The 17313-nt window shown below is 47.1% G+C and overlaps 1 protein-coding gene across 1 annotated transcript in view; it reads left to right on the top strand.

Moving 5' to 3' along the window:
- Window positions 1-17313, top strand: part of PTPN4 (protein tyrosine phosphatase non-receptor type 4) — a 213840-nt gene that overhangs the window by 105908 nt on the left and 90619 nt on the right. Inside the window, exon 12 of the mRNA XM_065413759.1 lies at window positions 14392-14564. Within this exon, the coding sequence (XP_065269831.1) occupies window positions 14392-14564 (173 nt within the window). The remainder of the gene's footprint in view (window positions 1-14391; window positions 14565-17313) is intronic.

The raw sequence follows: 17313 nt of genomic DNA on the forward strand, positions 1-17313 counted from the left end.
TCTCACTTCTACCACTAACGGACATACAAACCTCCTCAGAAGCGCCCTAAGATACATAGAGCCCATCCGCCTGTTCTGGCAACGCAGACCTCTGCTCAACATACTCAGTCATCGCGAAAATGGTGTTTCAGAGTGCACCTAGAGAGCCATCAGCCACTCCATACACCAACACTCCTACCCTCCATACCTTCTGTGGGTGGTCTCAAACTCTTTCTACCAGCTTGGAGAGCTAGAACAATGGGTAAGTGGGTCTTGCACATGGTTCAACACTGCTACACCATAGAGTTTATGACTGCGCCTCTACATCTCCCACCCTGACCCCCCCGGCGTGGAGATCCCTCTCATTGACAGTATTCTTACCCTAGAGGTGGACTCCCTCCTACAGAGAGGAGCAAAGGAGTCAATCCCTGCAGCCTTTTGGGGCACAGGGTTCTATTCCAACTATTTCCTGGTACCCAAGAAGAAAGGGGGATGGAGCCAATCTTGCATCTCCAACACCTCACCTGCTCAATTCGCATGCCGAAATTCTGTATGGTCATGCTTGCAACTGTCATTCCCTCACTAGAAAAAGGCATGTGGTTTATGGCTCTCAACATGCAAGATGCCTACGTCCATATCAAAGTACATCAGACCCACAGAAGGCTCCTGAGGTTCAAAGCGGGGCATCAATACTTCCAATACAGGATTTTCCCATTTGGACGCACCACTGCCCAACAAATTTTTACAAAGGTTTTCTCTGGGGATAGCGGCTTACCTACAACATCAGGGAATCCTTTCCTTTCCATACCTGGATGACTGACTGCTGGCAGTGCAGTCCAAAGAGGAAGCTCAAGCATTGACATCCCAGCTTCTTCTCTGCTAGGAGTTAACAGCAACATAGAAAAATCAACTTTGCACCCTACTCAGTCCCTGGAATTCATAGGAGTGTGCATCATGCATCTCCGCATGAGCATATCTGCCACAGGACAGATTCCAGAGCCTACTGAACCAAATAGCCCTGATAACCTCCAGCCCTTCGATCTCAGCCAGTACCTGCCTCTCCAACCTAGGGCACATGGTGGCGTGCACATACACCCTTTGCCCGCCTGCACCTTTTGCTGTCTACAGCTATGGCTGCAAAGAGTCTATTCTCCTATGCACCAATCCATGGACACCAATCCATCAGCGTTCCATCGGAGGTCATCCCTTCTCTTCAGTGTGTTGGACAGACCCGATACAAGTCTGCTGCTAGATGCCCTTCCTTCCATCCTTGCTGACTGTGACAGTCATAACAGGCTGGGGCACTCATATTAAAGATTACATGACAAAGCACCTGGACCATGCGAGAGGCCAGGATGCACATAAACATTCTCAAACTTCGGGCAGTACACAAAGCATGTGTTCTTACCAGCTATCCGCTATTGTCACGTCTTCGTCATCAGACAACACCATCACAGTATACTACATAAACAACAGGACATGAGGTCCCCAGTGCTGTTTATGGAAGTGATTTGCCTCTGGGAATGGTGCATTGAACATCATATTCTTTTGTCAGCAGCCTACCTGCCTGGCATGCAGAACGTGAATTAGAGACCTCTTTGCATCTCACACCAAGATCAAATGCACCCAATATTACTCCAGCAGAGGACTCAGTGCCTGCTCACTGGGCGACACTCTGGTTGTCGATTGGTCACACCGGACAAACTACACCCCCCCCCACACACACACTCCTATCCTGTGTCCTCTACAAACTCTGGTGGGAGAGAGCGATGGCCATTCTGATCACTCCATTCTGGCCTCACCAATTCTGGTTCCCTCCTCTTATCTGCATGTCGAAACAACCTCCAGTCCCACTCCAGACATTTCCGGAACTGCTGACACAACACACCAGCATCTAGGCATCAGGCATCCAGATCCATGGATGCTACACCTGACAGCATGATGTTTGGATGGACACCTCTGTTAGCATGAGAATGCTGATTGGCAGTGCAAGACATCCTCTCCAGTAGCCGAAAGGACTCCACGAGGCGATCCTATCAGGCCAAATGGATACGCTTCACCTGCTGGGCCCAACAGCAAGGTCTTGACCCTGAATCTGTGGGCATCCCATATCTCCTCCATGTGAATGTCTTGGGACTTGCTCTCAGCTCTGTCAGAGTGCATGCAGCCACCATTAGTGTTTTCCATCCTCCCGTGGCAGATCAGTCGATTTTTACCCATCCCTTGGCCTCCTGCACTCTCTCTGGCCTCTCCAGAAAGGTTGCTTTCCTTGTTGCCATTACCTCAGCAAGAATGGTTGGTGAGCTGGGAGCCATGATGGCAAACCCCCCCTTTTTACCATGTTCCATAAGGACAGGATCTCACTACGACTGCATCCCAAGTTTCTGCCAAAGGTAGTTTCACAATTCCACCTCAACTAACCCATACATCCACCTACCTTCTTTCCAAAACCACATGCCTCGAATAAGGAATGGCAGCTTCATTCCCTCAATGTGCGTAGGGCCCTGGCCTTTTAGCTACAAAGGACAAAGCCAATCCGGAAGTCTCCCAGACTATTTGTTACCATAGTGGAGAGAATTAAAGGGCAGGCCATTTCCACCCAGAGAATCTGTAAGTGGATCTCAGGGTGCATTATGCACTGCTATCACTTGTCAGGGCTCTCCCCACCAGATGAGATATGAGCCCATTCCACGAGAGTGCAAGCATCAGCAGCTGCGTTACACGACGTGCCCCTTGTGGACATACGTAAGGCGGCCACATGGAGTTCAGAACACACCTTTTCCTCTCACTATGCTCTGGTACATGATTCTGCGACGTATACCTCATTCGGCACAGTGGTCCTCCATTCTACGGTTCAGCCATCTTCCTCGCACCCTCTGCCTCTCAAGGTACTGCTTGTCAATCACCCTTTGTGGAATACAATAGGGACCGTCACTTGAAGAAGAGGAGGAGGTTTGGTTACTTGTAATGAGGTTCTTCAAGATGTGTGGTCCTGATCTGTATTTCAGTCCCACCCTCTTTCCTCTCTGCTGTGGCTATGTAGGTCTGCAGTGGAGAAGGAAATGGAGACATGGCCGGGCCCCCCCGCTCTTTATCGCCTTGGGTGAAACCGCAAGGCAATACAAGGGCTCGTGTACGGACTGCCGAGCAATACTGCTTTGAAAAGCTCTGGCTCCGGGTGCATGGAACATGCACATAACCCTTTGTGGAATACAGATAGGGACCACACATCTCGAAGAACCTCCAGTTAGGTCCAGGTAAGTAACCTCGTATTAATACCAAGAATAAGGTAATACAATTAACACATCAGGTTAGGTCTGTCTTGATATGGTTTTTGTTTATTCTTTAAAGGAAATCAGTGGACCACTGAATGCGGAATAACTAAGTAGATTGAGAAGGTGGGGAGGTGTATGTAATGTACATTATTAAGGAAGATATTCCAAGTATAGGAGATGACATGGGAGGTGCTTATTAGAGAAGGAAAATAGGGCTATAGGGATAGAGAGGCAATAGGTGTATTGTAGGATCTTACCATGAGAGTTGTTGGTGACCAGTGATATAGCTGTGCCCAGGAACAGAGCTGTGCAGAATTTTAAAAGTGAAGCTGAAGAATTCGAAATTGGTGCAGAAGGAGCAGTCAGGCTAGAAGAAGAGACTTATAAAGAGGATGATGTGGTCAGACTCGCAAGCAAGGTTTGACAGCTGCATTTTGGAGCATGGTGAGTATCACTAAGGCCAAGTAGTAGTCCAGGAAGGAGATAATTAAGGCAAAGGCAAATGTTTTGGTGGTAGACATTGACAAGAAGGGATGGATTTTGGATGTTGTGTGAAGGAAGAAATAGCAGGAATTAGCAACAGCCTGAATTGAGGCATAAAAGCGCAATTAAGGATGATAAGATTGCGAGTTTGGGGAATATCTCAGCAGTGTGATATATCATGTATGTTAAATAATAATTATGGAAAAGAAGGCAGTTTTTAAACAGTATGCTGACCTATAATACCCCAAAGGTCAGACTTTGGCTCCAGGTGTGTGTGTAGTTTGCAGGAGTGAAGTAGCCAAATCTGAGATTAGAATTTGGCTTTAAACCTTCTTAACAACTAGGATAGCAATATCTAAATTAATTTAAGCAAACAACTTGAAGGTTTGTAATTGGTCTGATTATCTCTGATGTCTGAATTCTACCATTCACAAGTGAAATGAGATCAGATTCTATGGGGATGCATTTTTCACAGAGTTGTATGCAGTCTTACCTAATACAGCACATACTGACCTTCTTGTGACTTTACAAAAAAACATATGGCTAAAACCCCATGCAATGCTTTAAAAATTATTACATGTAAATACATCTGAAAATAGTTTTAAAAAAAATCTGCCAAAAGGTATGGAGTCACCTTTGTGTATGAATAATAGAAGTGTTTTTCTGGTTTCAAAATGTTGCATAAACCTAGAAAAATAGATATATACTCCTATATTGAAAACTCTCATAAAAGCAAATTCTGTTTATCTGAAACACTTTATTATCCAAATTTTTTGGAAGTCCCTTGAGCTGTTCAGATAATCCAGGTTTACCTGCAATGCTGAACAGTTTGAGGTTCTGATGTAATTATCAGTCACACAAGTCTCTGTCTCACTGTACCTGTTGTGACCTCAAAGTTATTTGAAATGTATGTAATAACACAATAGACGCTTACCATTTTCACCAGAGAACCCATACCCTTTAAATGAGCTCTGAAGAATTAATTCGAAGACTAAGGTTTTTCATCTACCTGTGAAGTGAGTTAGTGATCACAGGTAAAATTTCTGAAAGTGACTTAGGCACTTGAAAGCCCAAGTCCGATTGATTTGTAAATTTTAAGTCTCTTTTAAATGGGAATTAGGTTTGTTAGTCACTTCGATGCTTTTGAAAATATTACCCCACATGATTATGCCAGCCTTTTGGACTGTGTAATTTGTTTTCATGAAATATTTTAAGAGAAGAAATTTAAATATTTCAGCTTTGAAGGGTAAGAATTTAAAGAACCCCTTTGTAGTCCATTTTATTTTATTTGCATTTTTCCCACACTGTTGAAGTTTTGACTTTTGGTAAACAGTGTTGAAAAACTCTATTATTTAGATACTAATTATTATGTATTTGAAATGCCTCCTGCTCACCTGATCCATTACTGTGTACGTTTTTCTTTAAATAATTACATAATGTGATTGTAAAAGGTTGTTAGTTTGAAAGCACTGCTGGGGGAGACCCTTCTTGTTCACAGAAGAGAAACTGCACGTGTAGCAGCTGTACATACATCCCGTATTTGCCCTACCACTTAAGAAGCTAAAGGTCTGGCCCCAAACAATTAAATATAGAAAATGTTCTAAATTTGGGACACAATGAATTATTACTTCTCTAGAAAATAGTTGAGAGAAATACTAATATGCCAAGGCTTCAGGAAGAGGACCTTGCAAACCCTTAACTTTCTCTTCTTGTGATTTTTTTTTTTTTTTTTTTTTTTGCGTGAATGTTTTTGATGAGTGTTTACTGGATCCCGGCAGGATAATCAGATTGGCACAAACATAAGTTCCTTACCTTTTTTATATTTTCCAACCTTTCATATACAAGATATCTTGCTACTTATAGCAGAATGTACTAAATGCTAAAGAATGTCTTCAATTTCTCACACAAGTCACCTCATCTATATCAACAAATTATCCTCATCCTTTTACACTCTGCTTATCAGATGCACACAAACAGCAAGGACTTCATTTTCATTCCTTGGAGATCTCAGACATGAATAGCCAAATAAATGGCAAACTCATATTTAACTCTTTTAAATGTCATCTACTTAAAACTGATGTTTAGTCCAACCTAGAAATTGTGTTGACTACCCAGACTACCAAAAATCTTATTCAAGCTATTATTCTTCTTCGAGTGATTGTTCACGTCCATTACACATTAGGTGTGTGCACGTTGCGTGCACGGACGTCGGAAACTTTTCCCCTCAGCAGCTCCCGTCGGGCCGGCAGGGGTCCCCCCCCGCCAGAGCGGCGCCCCGCTCTAGCATATATATACACCTGCCGACCCGACCCTCCCTCAGTTCCTTCTTACCGTCCGTGATGGCGTTGGAACAACTCTTATCTCTCGCCTGAGAGTGTCCCTTAGCGTTAATAGTTATCAGTGTTAATGTTAGTAGTTAGCAGTTTGTTAGAAGATAGTTAAGCTCCTTTGTTTTAGGTGTTTGGTTACATTCCAACACTGGCCCTGGGCGGCGGGGCATGCCGCACGCCCAAGGCTTCAAGGCTTGTGCCACGTACCGCAAGCCTATGCCGATTAGCGATCCCCACGACTCGTGTCTCCGTTGCCTGGGGGAATCGCACCAGAAAGAGCGCTGCAAGATCTGTAAGGCCTTCAAGCCCAGAACTAAGAAAGAGAGAGACTTTCGGCTTAAACAGCTACTCATGGAGGCTACATTACAGCCCTCCACTTCGACTCATCCGACCGCGGCACCGTCAGCCTCGGTGCGGAGTGCCCCGGCATCGGTCCGTGATCCTGCACCGGTGGGGCACCCTAAGCCTATGGCACCGAAACAACAGGACCGCCCCCGGCCCCGGTTCTCTTCGCCGACCAAATCGAAGGGCCAACCCAAGGCCCGAGGGTGCTCCCCACATAAAAAGGTAGCGCCCGTGAAGGACTCGAGTGCGCTAAAGGGCATTGCTGCCCCAGGACAGATCCCGGTGCCAGTGGCTCCGGCGCCGAAAGGCCCGTCGAGCCCCGGGATAAGCGCCTCGAGTGAGGAGGAAGGGCTGGAGGAGCTTCTGGAACAGCCCTCCACGCCGGACACGTTTGAGGCAGCAAGGGACTTCATCGAATTGTCCGCGGAGAGCCCCCTCCAGGCCAAAGACAAGCATCCGGGGCTGACACCGAGACTGCCATCCAGAGGCAAACCGGCAATGGTGCACCCATCAAGGTTACCATCTCGGCACCGTTCACGGCGCCGATCCCGGTCGAGCTCCGCCTCGGTGGACTCCCGGCTACCCTCGGCGCAGAGAGCCTCACAGGCGACTTGCCCTAGCAAACGCCCGGCACCGGTCCAGCGTTCACCGGCTCCTTATCCGAACAGGCACTGGGACGTTTCAGTCACGTGATCCCCGAGGCTGACCACTAGCAGTCGTTCCCGGTCCCGAGGGCACCTGTACCGGTCCCGGTCCCGGTTGACAAGGCGCCACTCCCAATCACGGTCCGGCTCAAGAAAGCGCCGCTCTCCGGTCCCGGACCGGCACCGTTCCACGGCACCACCGTGGCCCTCGAGGTCGCCGTCCGTGGTTTCTGAGGCAGACTTGGGCCATTCCAGCAGATATACCCACAAGGCACCAGCCAGCAGGGAACTCCAAGCCCCTTGGCACCCACAGTGGGGCCCACCAGGACAGTGGCCATTCTGGACTCCATGGGCCTACCACCAGCACCAAGGCCCCCCTCCAGGGCCTCGAGATCCGGCCTCTCAGGACACCGGTCCCGCTCCCCGCAGGGGCACCCCTCCTCTCACAAGGAGGCCACGGTCTCCAGACCACCAGAGCAAGAGAGAGCCGACACGGCACCGAGCCCGGTACCGTCTCAGGCCCGCTCAGCTGGACAGACTCCAGAGGAGCTCCCATCCAGTGAGGAGCTGCAGGAAGGGCTAGAGGAGGAAGCACAGAAGGCTTTAACTTCTTCCTCCTCGCCAGATGAAGCCGTGGCGGGCCCGGCAGTATCAGGCCCTCCCCCGATTGACCATCGGGCACACCAGGAACTACTCCGCCGAGTAGCCCTCAATTTGGGTTTACAGGCGGAGGAGATGGTAGAGCAGGAGGATCCCATGGTGGACATCCTAAGCCCTGAAGGCCCCTCCAGAATCGCGCTCCCGCTCATAAAAACGGTACAGTCTAATTATAAGACAGTATGACAAACACCGGCCTCCAGTGCACCAACTGCAAAGGGCGTAGAGAGGAAGTACTTCACCCCCTCCAAAGGATTCGACTTCCTCTTTTGTCACCCGACACCCTGTTCGCTGGTCGTATCCGCAGTCAACGAACGAGAGCGACATGGCCAACAAGCCCTGGCCTCCAAGGCCAAGGAGGCAAAGCGCTTGGACTTGTTTGGTAGAAATGTCTACTCGTCCGGGGGCCTCCAATTGAGGATCGCTAATCAGCAAGCGATCCTGAACAGGCACAATTTCAATTCTTGGGCATCAGTCTCCAAGTTTAAGGACTCCCTGCCCCAGGGCTCGCAACCCGAGTTCGCAGCCATCGTGGACGAAGGGAAGGCGGTGGCCAAAACCTCTCTGCAGGCCTCCCTTGACTCTGCGGACGCAGCTGCCAGGACAATCGCGTCAGTGGTGGTGATGAGGCGCTCGGCGTGGTTACAGGCTTCAGGCCTTCCACCAGAGGTGCAAAACACCTTACAAGACCTCCCGTTCGAAGGGTCAGGCTTGTTCTCAGACCAAACGGATGCCAGGCTGCATAGCCTCAAAGACTCCCGAGCGACCCTCAAGTCGTTGGGAATGCACATCCTAGCGACACAGAGGAAGCCCTTTAAGCCCCAACCGCCGCAGCAGAGGCAGTACCCCTCGCCCCAGGCAGGAACCATACTGCAGAAGGGGCAGAGACAACAGGCGTAGGCGAAACAACACGCCTAACCAAAACCAAAGCCGGGGCAAGCCGCAGCCTGGCAACAAACAAGGATTTTGAAGTTGCGATCGACAGTGTACCGACCCTCACACCGGATCCTCCCCTATGTTTCAGGGACCGTTTGTCCCATTACTACCGTGCTTGGTCCCATATAACATAGGACCGTTGGGTCCTTTGCACGGTGGAGGTGGGATACACATTTCAGTTCTCCTCGCCCCCTCCCTCCCCTTCAGGGATCCCTCTCACGAGCAACTCTTTATGCAGGAGGTGCAGGCCCTCCTCAGGGCAGGGGCGGTGGAAGAGGTCCCTCCAGCTCTAAGAGGGAAAGGGTTCTACTCCAGATATTTCCTTATCCCCAAAGCAAAAGGGGGTCTCCGCCCATTTTGGACCTTCGCAAACTAAACAAATTCTTAGTGAAGGCCTGCTTTCGCATGGTCTCCCTTGGCGCTATTATCCCATCCCTGGATCCGGGGGATTGGTACGCTGCCCTCGATATGAAAGATGCGTACTTTCACATCGCCATCCACCCTGCACACCGGTGGTTCCTGCGTTTCACCATCAACCAGCACCATTTCCAATTTACGGTCTTGCCCTTCGGCTTGGCAACGGCCCCTTGAGTGTTCACGAAATGCATGTACGTGGTGGCAGCCTTTCTTCGAAAAAGAAAGATGCGGGTATACCCATACTTGGACGACTGGCTCCTCGCGGGCAGGTCAGAGGACGAGGTTCGCTCCCACATGACACTGGTGTTACGTGTGTTCCACAAGCTCGGTCTCTTGGTCAATGTGCCCAAGTCCTCGCTGATCCCCACACAAAGACTGGACTTCATAGGGGCAGTCCTAGACTCGGTGGAGGCACGAGCAAGTCTTCCATTTCCCAGGTTCCTGGCCATTCAAAGAGCCGTAACCTCCATTCAGCAATTTCCCACAACCACAGCCAGGTGCTGTATGCAACTCCTGGGGCACATGGCGGCTTGCACACAGGTAGTCAAACATGCCTGCCTGAGACTCAGACCGTTACAGCTGTGGCTAGCCCAAACGTATCGCCCCAGCAGAGACCCCTTGGACCTTGTAGTGACAATCCCAGCTTGGGTCTCCAACTCCCTCCGCTGGTGGCTCGATCAACAGCAAGTTTGCCAAGGGGTCCCCTTCCTACACCGCAGCCCACCCTGACGCTAGTAACAAATGCATCAGACCTGGGCTGGGGGGCACACTTAGGGGACCTACGAACACAGGGCTTATGGTCCAGGGAGGAAAAGTTGCTCCACATCAATGTGAAGGAGTTAAGGGCGGTTCGCCTCGCCTGCCAGACCTTTCACGGTACCATAGAAGGCCACAGCATGTCAGTTCTGACGAACAACACTACCGCCATGTTCTACATAAACAAGCAGAGCGGGGCCCGCTCCTCTCCCCTCTGTCACGAGGCGCTCCTCCTATGGGACTTCTGTATAGCCCACTCAGTCCAATTGGTGGCAACATATCTTCCGGGGGTTCAAAACAGGTTAGCAGACCGTCTCAGCAGGTCGTATCACATGCGCGAATGGACGTTAAGAAAGGACGTCCTGCATTCAATCTTCCGGAGGTGGAGTTTTCCCCAAGTGGATCTCTTTGCCACCAAGGACAACAGCCAATGCCCTCGGTTTTGTTCATTCCAAAACCTCAGCCCCGGCTCATTGGCAGATGCCTTCGCGATTCAGTGGGGCGGGAGCCTGAGGTATGCCTTCCCACCATTCCCGCTCATCCACAGGGTCCTGCTCAAGACCCGCAGGAACAAAGCGGCGATTATGCTCATCACACCGGCGTGGCTGCGCCAGCATTGGTTTACGACCCTGCTGGAACTGTCATTGACCGCCCCGATTGCCCTACCCCTGCACCGAGACCTCATCACGCAGGACCGGGGTCGCCTACTCCACCCGAACCTACCGTTGCTACATCTCACGGCGTGGAATCTCTGTGGCTAAACGCTACGGAGAATAGGTGCTCCCACCAGGTCCAACAAATTCTCCTTGGTAATAGGAAGCCCTCCACAAGAGCGACTTACCTTGCCAAATGGAAGAGGTTCTCCCACTGGTGCGAGCCTAATCACATACAGCCTCTGCAGGCCTCCATCCCATCAATACTGGACTACTTGCTGCACCTCAAACATCAAGGGCTCGCCCCCTCCTCAATTAAAGTGCATCTGGCTGCCATATCGGCATTCCACCCGGGAGAGTTGGGGCATTCGGTGTTTTCCAACCCCACAGTAGTCCGATTTCTCAAGGGGCTGGAAAGGGTGTTCCCCTACTCACGCCCGCCGGTCCCTACATGAAACCTTAACCTGGTCCTAACTAAGCTCATGGGACCACCCTTTGAACCCCTAGCCTCTTGTTCTCTCATGCACCTCTCATGGAAGGTAGCGTTTCTAGTGGCCATTATATCGGCTAGGAGGGTGTCGGAGTTGAGAGCCCTCACTTTGGAACCTCCATATACAGTTTTTTACAAGGACAAGGTGCAGCTGAGACCGCACCTCAAATTCCTCCCTAAAGTGGTCTCGCAATTTCATATGGGGCAGGACATCTGTTTACTGGTGTTCTTCCCCAAACCCCATACGGACCTGAGCCACCGCAGCCTGCATACCCTCGATGTCCGTAGGGCCCTGGCGTTCTATCTGGAATGGACCAGGCCATTTCGCAAGTCGACACAACTGTTCATTGCCATTGCGGAGAGAATGAAAGGCCGCCCTATCTCGGCACAACGGTTATCATCATGGATCGTGCTTTGCATCCGCACATGCTATGAGCTCGCCAAAGTACCAGCCCAGGCGATCAGGGCTCACTCGACTAGGGCCCAAGCATCCTCGACGGCTTTCCTGGCGCAGGTTCCACTCCAGGAGATCTGTAAAGTGGCCACCTGGTCGTTGGTGCACACATTCACAGCCCATTATACAGTCCATCATCAGACCAGAGAGGACGTGGCGGTCGGCAGGGCTGTGCTTCAATCAATTGTTGCTTGACTCCTACCTTTCTCCTATGGTAAGCTTGTGAGTTACCTAATGTGTAATGGACGTGAACCATCACTCGAAGAAGAAAAAACAGTTACCTACCTTTCGTAACTGTTGTTCTTCGAGATGTGTTGTTCACGTCCATTACACTTCCCACCCTCCTTCCCCTCTGTCGGAGTCACCGGCAAGAAGGAACCGAGGGAGGGTCGGGTCGGCAGGTGTGTATATATACGCTAGAGCGGGGCGCCGCTCTGGCGGGGGGGGACCCCTGCTGGCCCGACGGGAGCCGCTGAGGGAAAAAGTTTCCGATGTCCGTGCACGCAACGCACGCACACCTAATGTGTAATGGACGTGAACAACACATCTTGAAGAACAACAGTTACGAAAAGGTAGGTAACCGTTTTTTTCTGTAATAAATCAGGACTTAGTCTCTGAGTGGACACTTATTTATTTGGATTTATAAAAATTTGTCAACCAGTACTCTGGGTGCCTGCAAAAACAACAAAAATGCAAATAATACTGTGTTTGGCATATTTCTCAGTTATGTTTAAATGTACAAATAACACAGGAGTTGTTTCATGCGTCTGACGAAGTGGGCATTCACCCACGAAAGCTTATGCTCCAATACATCAGTTAGTCTTAAAGGTGCCACAGGACCCTCTGTTGCTTTTTACAGATCCAGACTAACACGGCTACCCCTCTGATACAGGAGTTGAGTAGCTGTAATTGAGGCTAAATTTGAGGTGCTTTATGATATTAAATTAGTCTTGAAAGTGAAAAAAACTGTTCTACAGACTTTTTAAAAATAGTTCTACATACATATTTTTAAAATACTTTTAAATATTAAAGGTTTTAATGACAGCAGTCCTCAAAAAGACTAGTACATCATCCGTTAATTACTTGAGAGAGGTTTATTCTCTAATTTGGCAGTGCCGTGAGGTGTCAGCATAAGTAAAGAATAGTTCACCTGCTTTTAACACATTATGGGTTTTAGGTCTACATGGTGCTGGCAAAGCCCACTAAAGGAGTGTTATTTGTAAAATGTTCTAACGTGCTGTGCTCTGACTGCCCCATGTAGACCCTTCTGACACACTCTAAAAGTTATCTAGTTCTCTTTTACACAGGGCAGGGCTACACTAGAAGCGCTACATCGGCACAGCTGCAGCAGCGTGTCTGGTGAAGTTGCTCTATGGCATCAGGAGAGTGCTCTCCCATCAGTATAATTACTGCGCCTCTGAGAGAGGTGGAAGCTATGTTGGTGGCAGAGCGTCTCCCGCTGACATAACGGTTGTGTAGACTGCGCGTAAGTTGCTATAATTTGGTCGCTTGGGGGGTGTCTTTTTCACACCTGTGAGCGACGTAAATTAGCTCGACTTAAGCAGTAGTGTAGACCTGCCTATAATCCTATGGTACTTTTTAGAATGCCCCAGCAGGATCTACACAGGGCAGTTAGAGCGCAACATGTTAGTGTACTGTATAAATCACTCCCCTCTGGAGTGCTTGCCATGCTATGTAGACAAGCCCTTTATCTTTGTTTAAATAATTAATTGTAACCAAGTTGTGATGACTGAGCAGGTAATGTATTTTCTCTGTTAAAACTCCAATCGTTACAAATTCTACTTCAGATATTTTGAGATAGTGTCAAAGTATACTTTGACTTGTGCATAGGATGTTCATGGATGAAATTGGTTGTCATGAACCCTACAAAGTCTGTCTACTTATGCAGTTAGTTCATACTATGGAATGGTTTCTTTCCTCTAGCTTCTTTTGAAAATGTTTACACTTGCAGCCCTGGGGCCCAATTGTGCAAGCTCTCCACATGCGGGACTTCAGTGAGTACTACATACTGTTAGGCCCCTTGCTGGTTCTGTCCCATACACCAATTTCCCTCTGCATGATGAAACTTTTCCAATATTCCAAGAAGGATAAAGGAGGGATGAGTCTCAGTTGCTTGGAGGGAGAACTAGCCAGCAAGCAAGTGTCTTTGAAGGAGGATGCTGCAACTAGTAAACAAAGGCAGGTGAAATGTACTAAACCCAACCTTCTGCTTGAGAGAGCGCCAAGTTTGCATTGGTTATATCTTGTTAACTACCATGGCTAGTAACAAACTCCCTCAATTGCCAGCTTTTCCAGCACCTACTACCCTTGCTCTGCTCTTTCTACTAGTAAGCACAATAAAGGTATTAATTACACAGAGTTGAATATTTCAGCTGTCCTTGAGTTTATTAACAATGGCTGTACGGTCTTCCCATCCTTTAACTCTCCTGTGTGCATGCTTGCCAGCTTACTTCCTCTCCTCCTCTAAACCATTAGGGCTAAGGCTTACTCTCTTCCTCACCCTTGTTGGAGTCTTGGAACAGGGAGGCAAGGTTTTGGGGATTTCTTTCCTCTGTCACAGCACCTGAGCATAATAGATGGGAGATGGTCTATTAGCAGCAACATCCTCTCCCCATCTGAGAATTCCTTCAGGCTCACTAGACACCTGGGGAGACCCTGTTGCTGAACTGAGAGCGGGATCATTAAAGAGAAAAAGTGGATATAACATTTAACTAGTAAAATTAACTTAAAACACACACACTGTTGGAGTTATTCATAGAAGGGCTTTAAAATGTGTAAACTTGGGAGTGGTTAGATTGGCACTTCAAACATATTCTGAAATAGAATGCTTTGTACTGTTTTGGAAAATATAAGTGTTATCAATGAACAATAATAATCTTAAATACATTTCCTAAACATAGTAGAGAAACATTATAATTTTTCTAAAATCAAATTATACTTTTCTTTTTTAGCATGAATCTAGAGAAATGTTACTGGGATTCAATATGGTGAATTACCGAGCATGTAAGAATTTGTGGAAAGCTTGTGTTGAGCATCACACATTCTTCCGATTGGACAGACCTCTGCCGCCTCAGAAGAACTTTTTTGCACATTATTTTACTTTGGGTTCAAAGTTCCGGTACTGGTAAGTAATTGTTGGCTGCGATAAAGGCTGATATTCTGGGGTGTGAAGTTAGGACAAGAAGTAATGGCTTGATCTGCAGAAAGGGAGATTTAGGTTACATGTTAGGAAAAGCTTTCTAATTATAAGGGTAGTTAAGCTCTGGAGTAGGCTTCCAAAGGAGGCTATGGAATCCCCACCATTGAAAGTTTTTAAAAACAGGTTAGGCAAACACCTGTCAGAGAAGATCTAGGTTTACTTGGTTATGCTACAGCACAGGGGGCTGAACTGGGTGATATCTCAAGGTCCCTTTCAGCCCTACATTTCTACATTTCAGGCTAGGCCTGTTACTCAGTGAGGGGGGAAAACAATAACTGAAAATGTGGAAATGACAGAAGTGTTTTATGACTTTTTTGTTTCAGTTTTCACCAAAAAAGTTAGTAGCGATTCAATGTTAAACATAGTGAATACCAGTGAAAATAAGGTAGGATCAGAGGCTAAAACAGGGAAAGAACAAATTAAAAATTACTTAGACAAGTTAGATGTCTTCAAGTCACCAGGGCCTGATGAATAATCCTAGAATACTCAAGGAGCTGACTGAAGAGATATTTGAGCCATTAGCCATCATCTTTGAAAAGTCATGGAAGACTGGAGAGATTCCTGAGGACTGAAAAAGGGCAAATATAGTGCCCATCTATAAAAAAGGAAATAAGGACAAACTGGGGAATTACAGACCAGTCAGCTTTTAAGTACCTGGAAAGATAATGGAGCAAGTAATTAAGCAATCAATTTCAAACACCTAGAAGATAATAAGGTGAAAAGTAACAATCAGCATGCATTTGTCAAGAATAAATTCTGTCAAACCAACCTAATAGCTTTCTTTGACAGGGAAACAAGCCTTGTGAATAGCGGGGAAGAGGTAGATGTGGTAGATCTTGACTTTAGTAAGGCTTTTGATACTGTCTTGGATGACCTTCTGAAACAAATTAGGAAAATACAACCTAGATGGAGCTACTATAAGGTGGGTGCATACCTGGTTGGAAAACCATTCCCAGAGAGTAATCATCAATGGTTCACAGTCAAGCAGGAAGGGCATATCGAGTAGGGTCTCACAGGGATCAGTTCTGGGTCTGGTTCTGTTCAATATCTTCAGTGATTTAAATAATGGCATAGAGAGTACACAAAGTTTGCGGATGATACCAAGTTGGGAAGGGTTGCAAGTGCTTTGGAGGATAGCATTAACATTCAAAATGATCTGGACAAACTGGAGAAATGGTCTGAAGTAAATAGGATGAAATTCAATAAGGACAAATGCAAAGTCAGTTGCATACATACAAAATAAGAAATGACTTCCCGGGAGGGAGTACTGCAGAAAGGGATCTAGGGATCAGAGTGGATTACAAGCTAAGTACAAGTCAACAGTGGAACACTGTTGCAAGAAAAAAAAAAGCAAACATAATTCTGGGATGTATAAGGAGGAATGTTGTAATAAGACACGATAAGTCATTCTTCCACTCTACTCCGCGCTGATTAGGCCTCAGCTGGAGTATTGTGTCCAGTTCTGGGTGCCACATTTCAGGAAAGATGTGGACAAATTTGAGACGGTCCAGAGAAGAGCAACAAAAATAATTAAAGGTCTAGAAAACATGACCTGTGAGGGAAGACTGAAAAAATTGGGTTTATTTAGTCTGGAGAAGAGAAGACTGAGAGGGGACAACAGTTTTCAAGTACATAAAAGGTTGTTACAAGGAGGAGGGAGAAAAACATTTCTCTTTCACTTCTGAGAATAGGACAAGAAGCAATGGACTTAAATTGCAACAGGGGTGGTTTAGGTTGGACATTAGGAAAAACTTCCTAACTGTCAGGGACTGGTTAAGCACTGGAATAAATTGCCTAAGGAGGTTGTGGAAGTCCCATAATTGGAGACTTTTAAGAGCAGGTTAGACAAACACTGTCAGGAATGGTCTAGATAATATTTAGTCCTGCCATGAGTGCAGAGGACTGGACTAGATGACCTCTCAAGGTCCTTCCAGTTCTACGATTCTATGATTCTGTATAGGAGAAGATGGCAGGAGAGGGAGGGAATACAACACAATTAATAAAAATAGGCTATTATTGGTAGGCTCTATTAAATTTGTCATAATTGAAGTAACTTTTGGCTCCCACAACTGATATTTTTCTCAGATTCACTTCTCACATATGCATAGTTCTGGTAGATAGTTTAAGACTTTTTAGATTACATCTATATTTAGTATTTTCACCATCAAAAGGAAATGAAACAGGGAAATAGTGATGCTTATTGAGCTTGGATGGTGTTGTATATCATATTCTAGCATCCTAGAAGATAACTTATTAACAGTTGACATTGCTTATTAGATAATGTAAGTTTTTGTGGCAGTGACATGAAATTGATATTCACTTCATCTATGGTTATTTTTCTTAGATATTTGTCTAGAATGTTTTGGAAATTTTATAATTGCAATATCAACAACTAGGATGAGACTGACATTTAAATTAGATTGTACATCTTTGTTGGCTACTAAAAGGGAAAACTCTTATTTGTTGAGTTGTTCTCAGAATATCTTCTGTCACATCTTCAAAATCATTGGCCTGGTCCCTCTGAAAGCTGACAGAACTGCTCTTCGGTACCCTGGCAAGTGTGTATCCTGAAGTCCTGTCTACATTAGATTAGCGGTTCTTTACTAGGTGTCCGTGGCCCCCAGGGGGTCCGCAAGCCCTTTCAAGGGGGCCGCGGGGCCCCGCGGCTGAAGCC

Source organism: Emys orbicularis, chromosome 11, assembly GCF_028017835.1.
Source record: "Emys orbicularis isolate rEmyOrb1 chromosome 11, rEmyOrb1.hap1, whole genome shotgun sequence".
Lineage (NCBI taxonomy): Eukaryota > Metazoa > Chordata > Testudines > Emydidae > Emys > Emys orbicularis.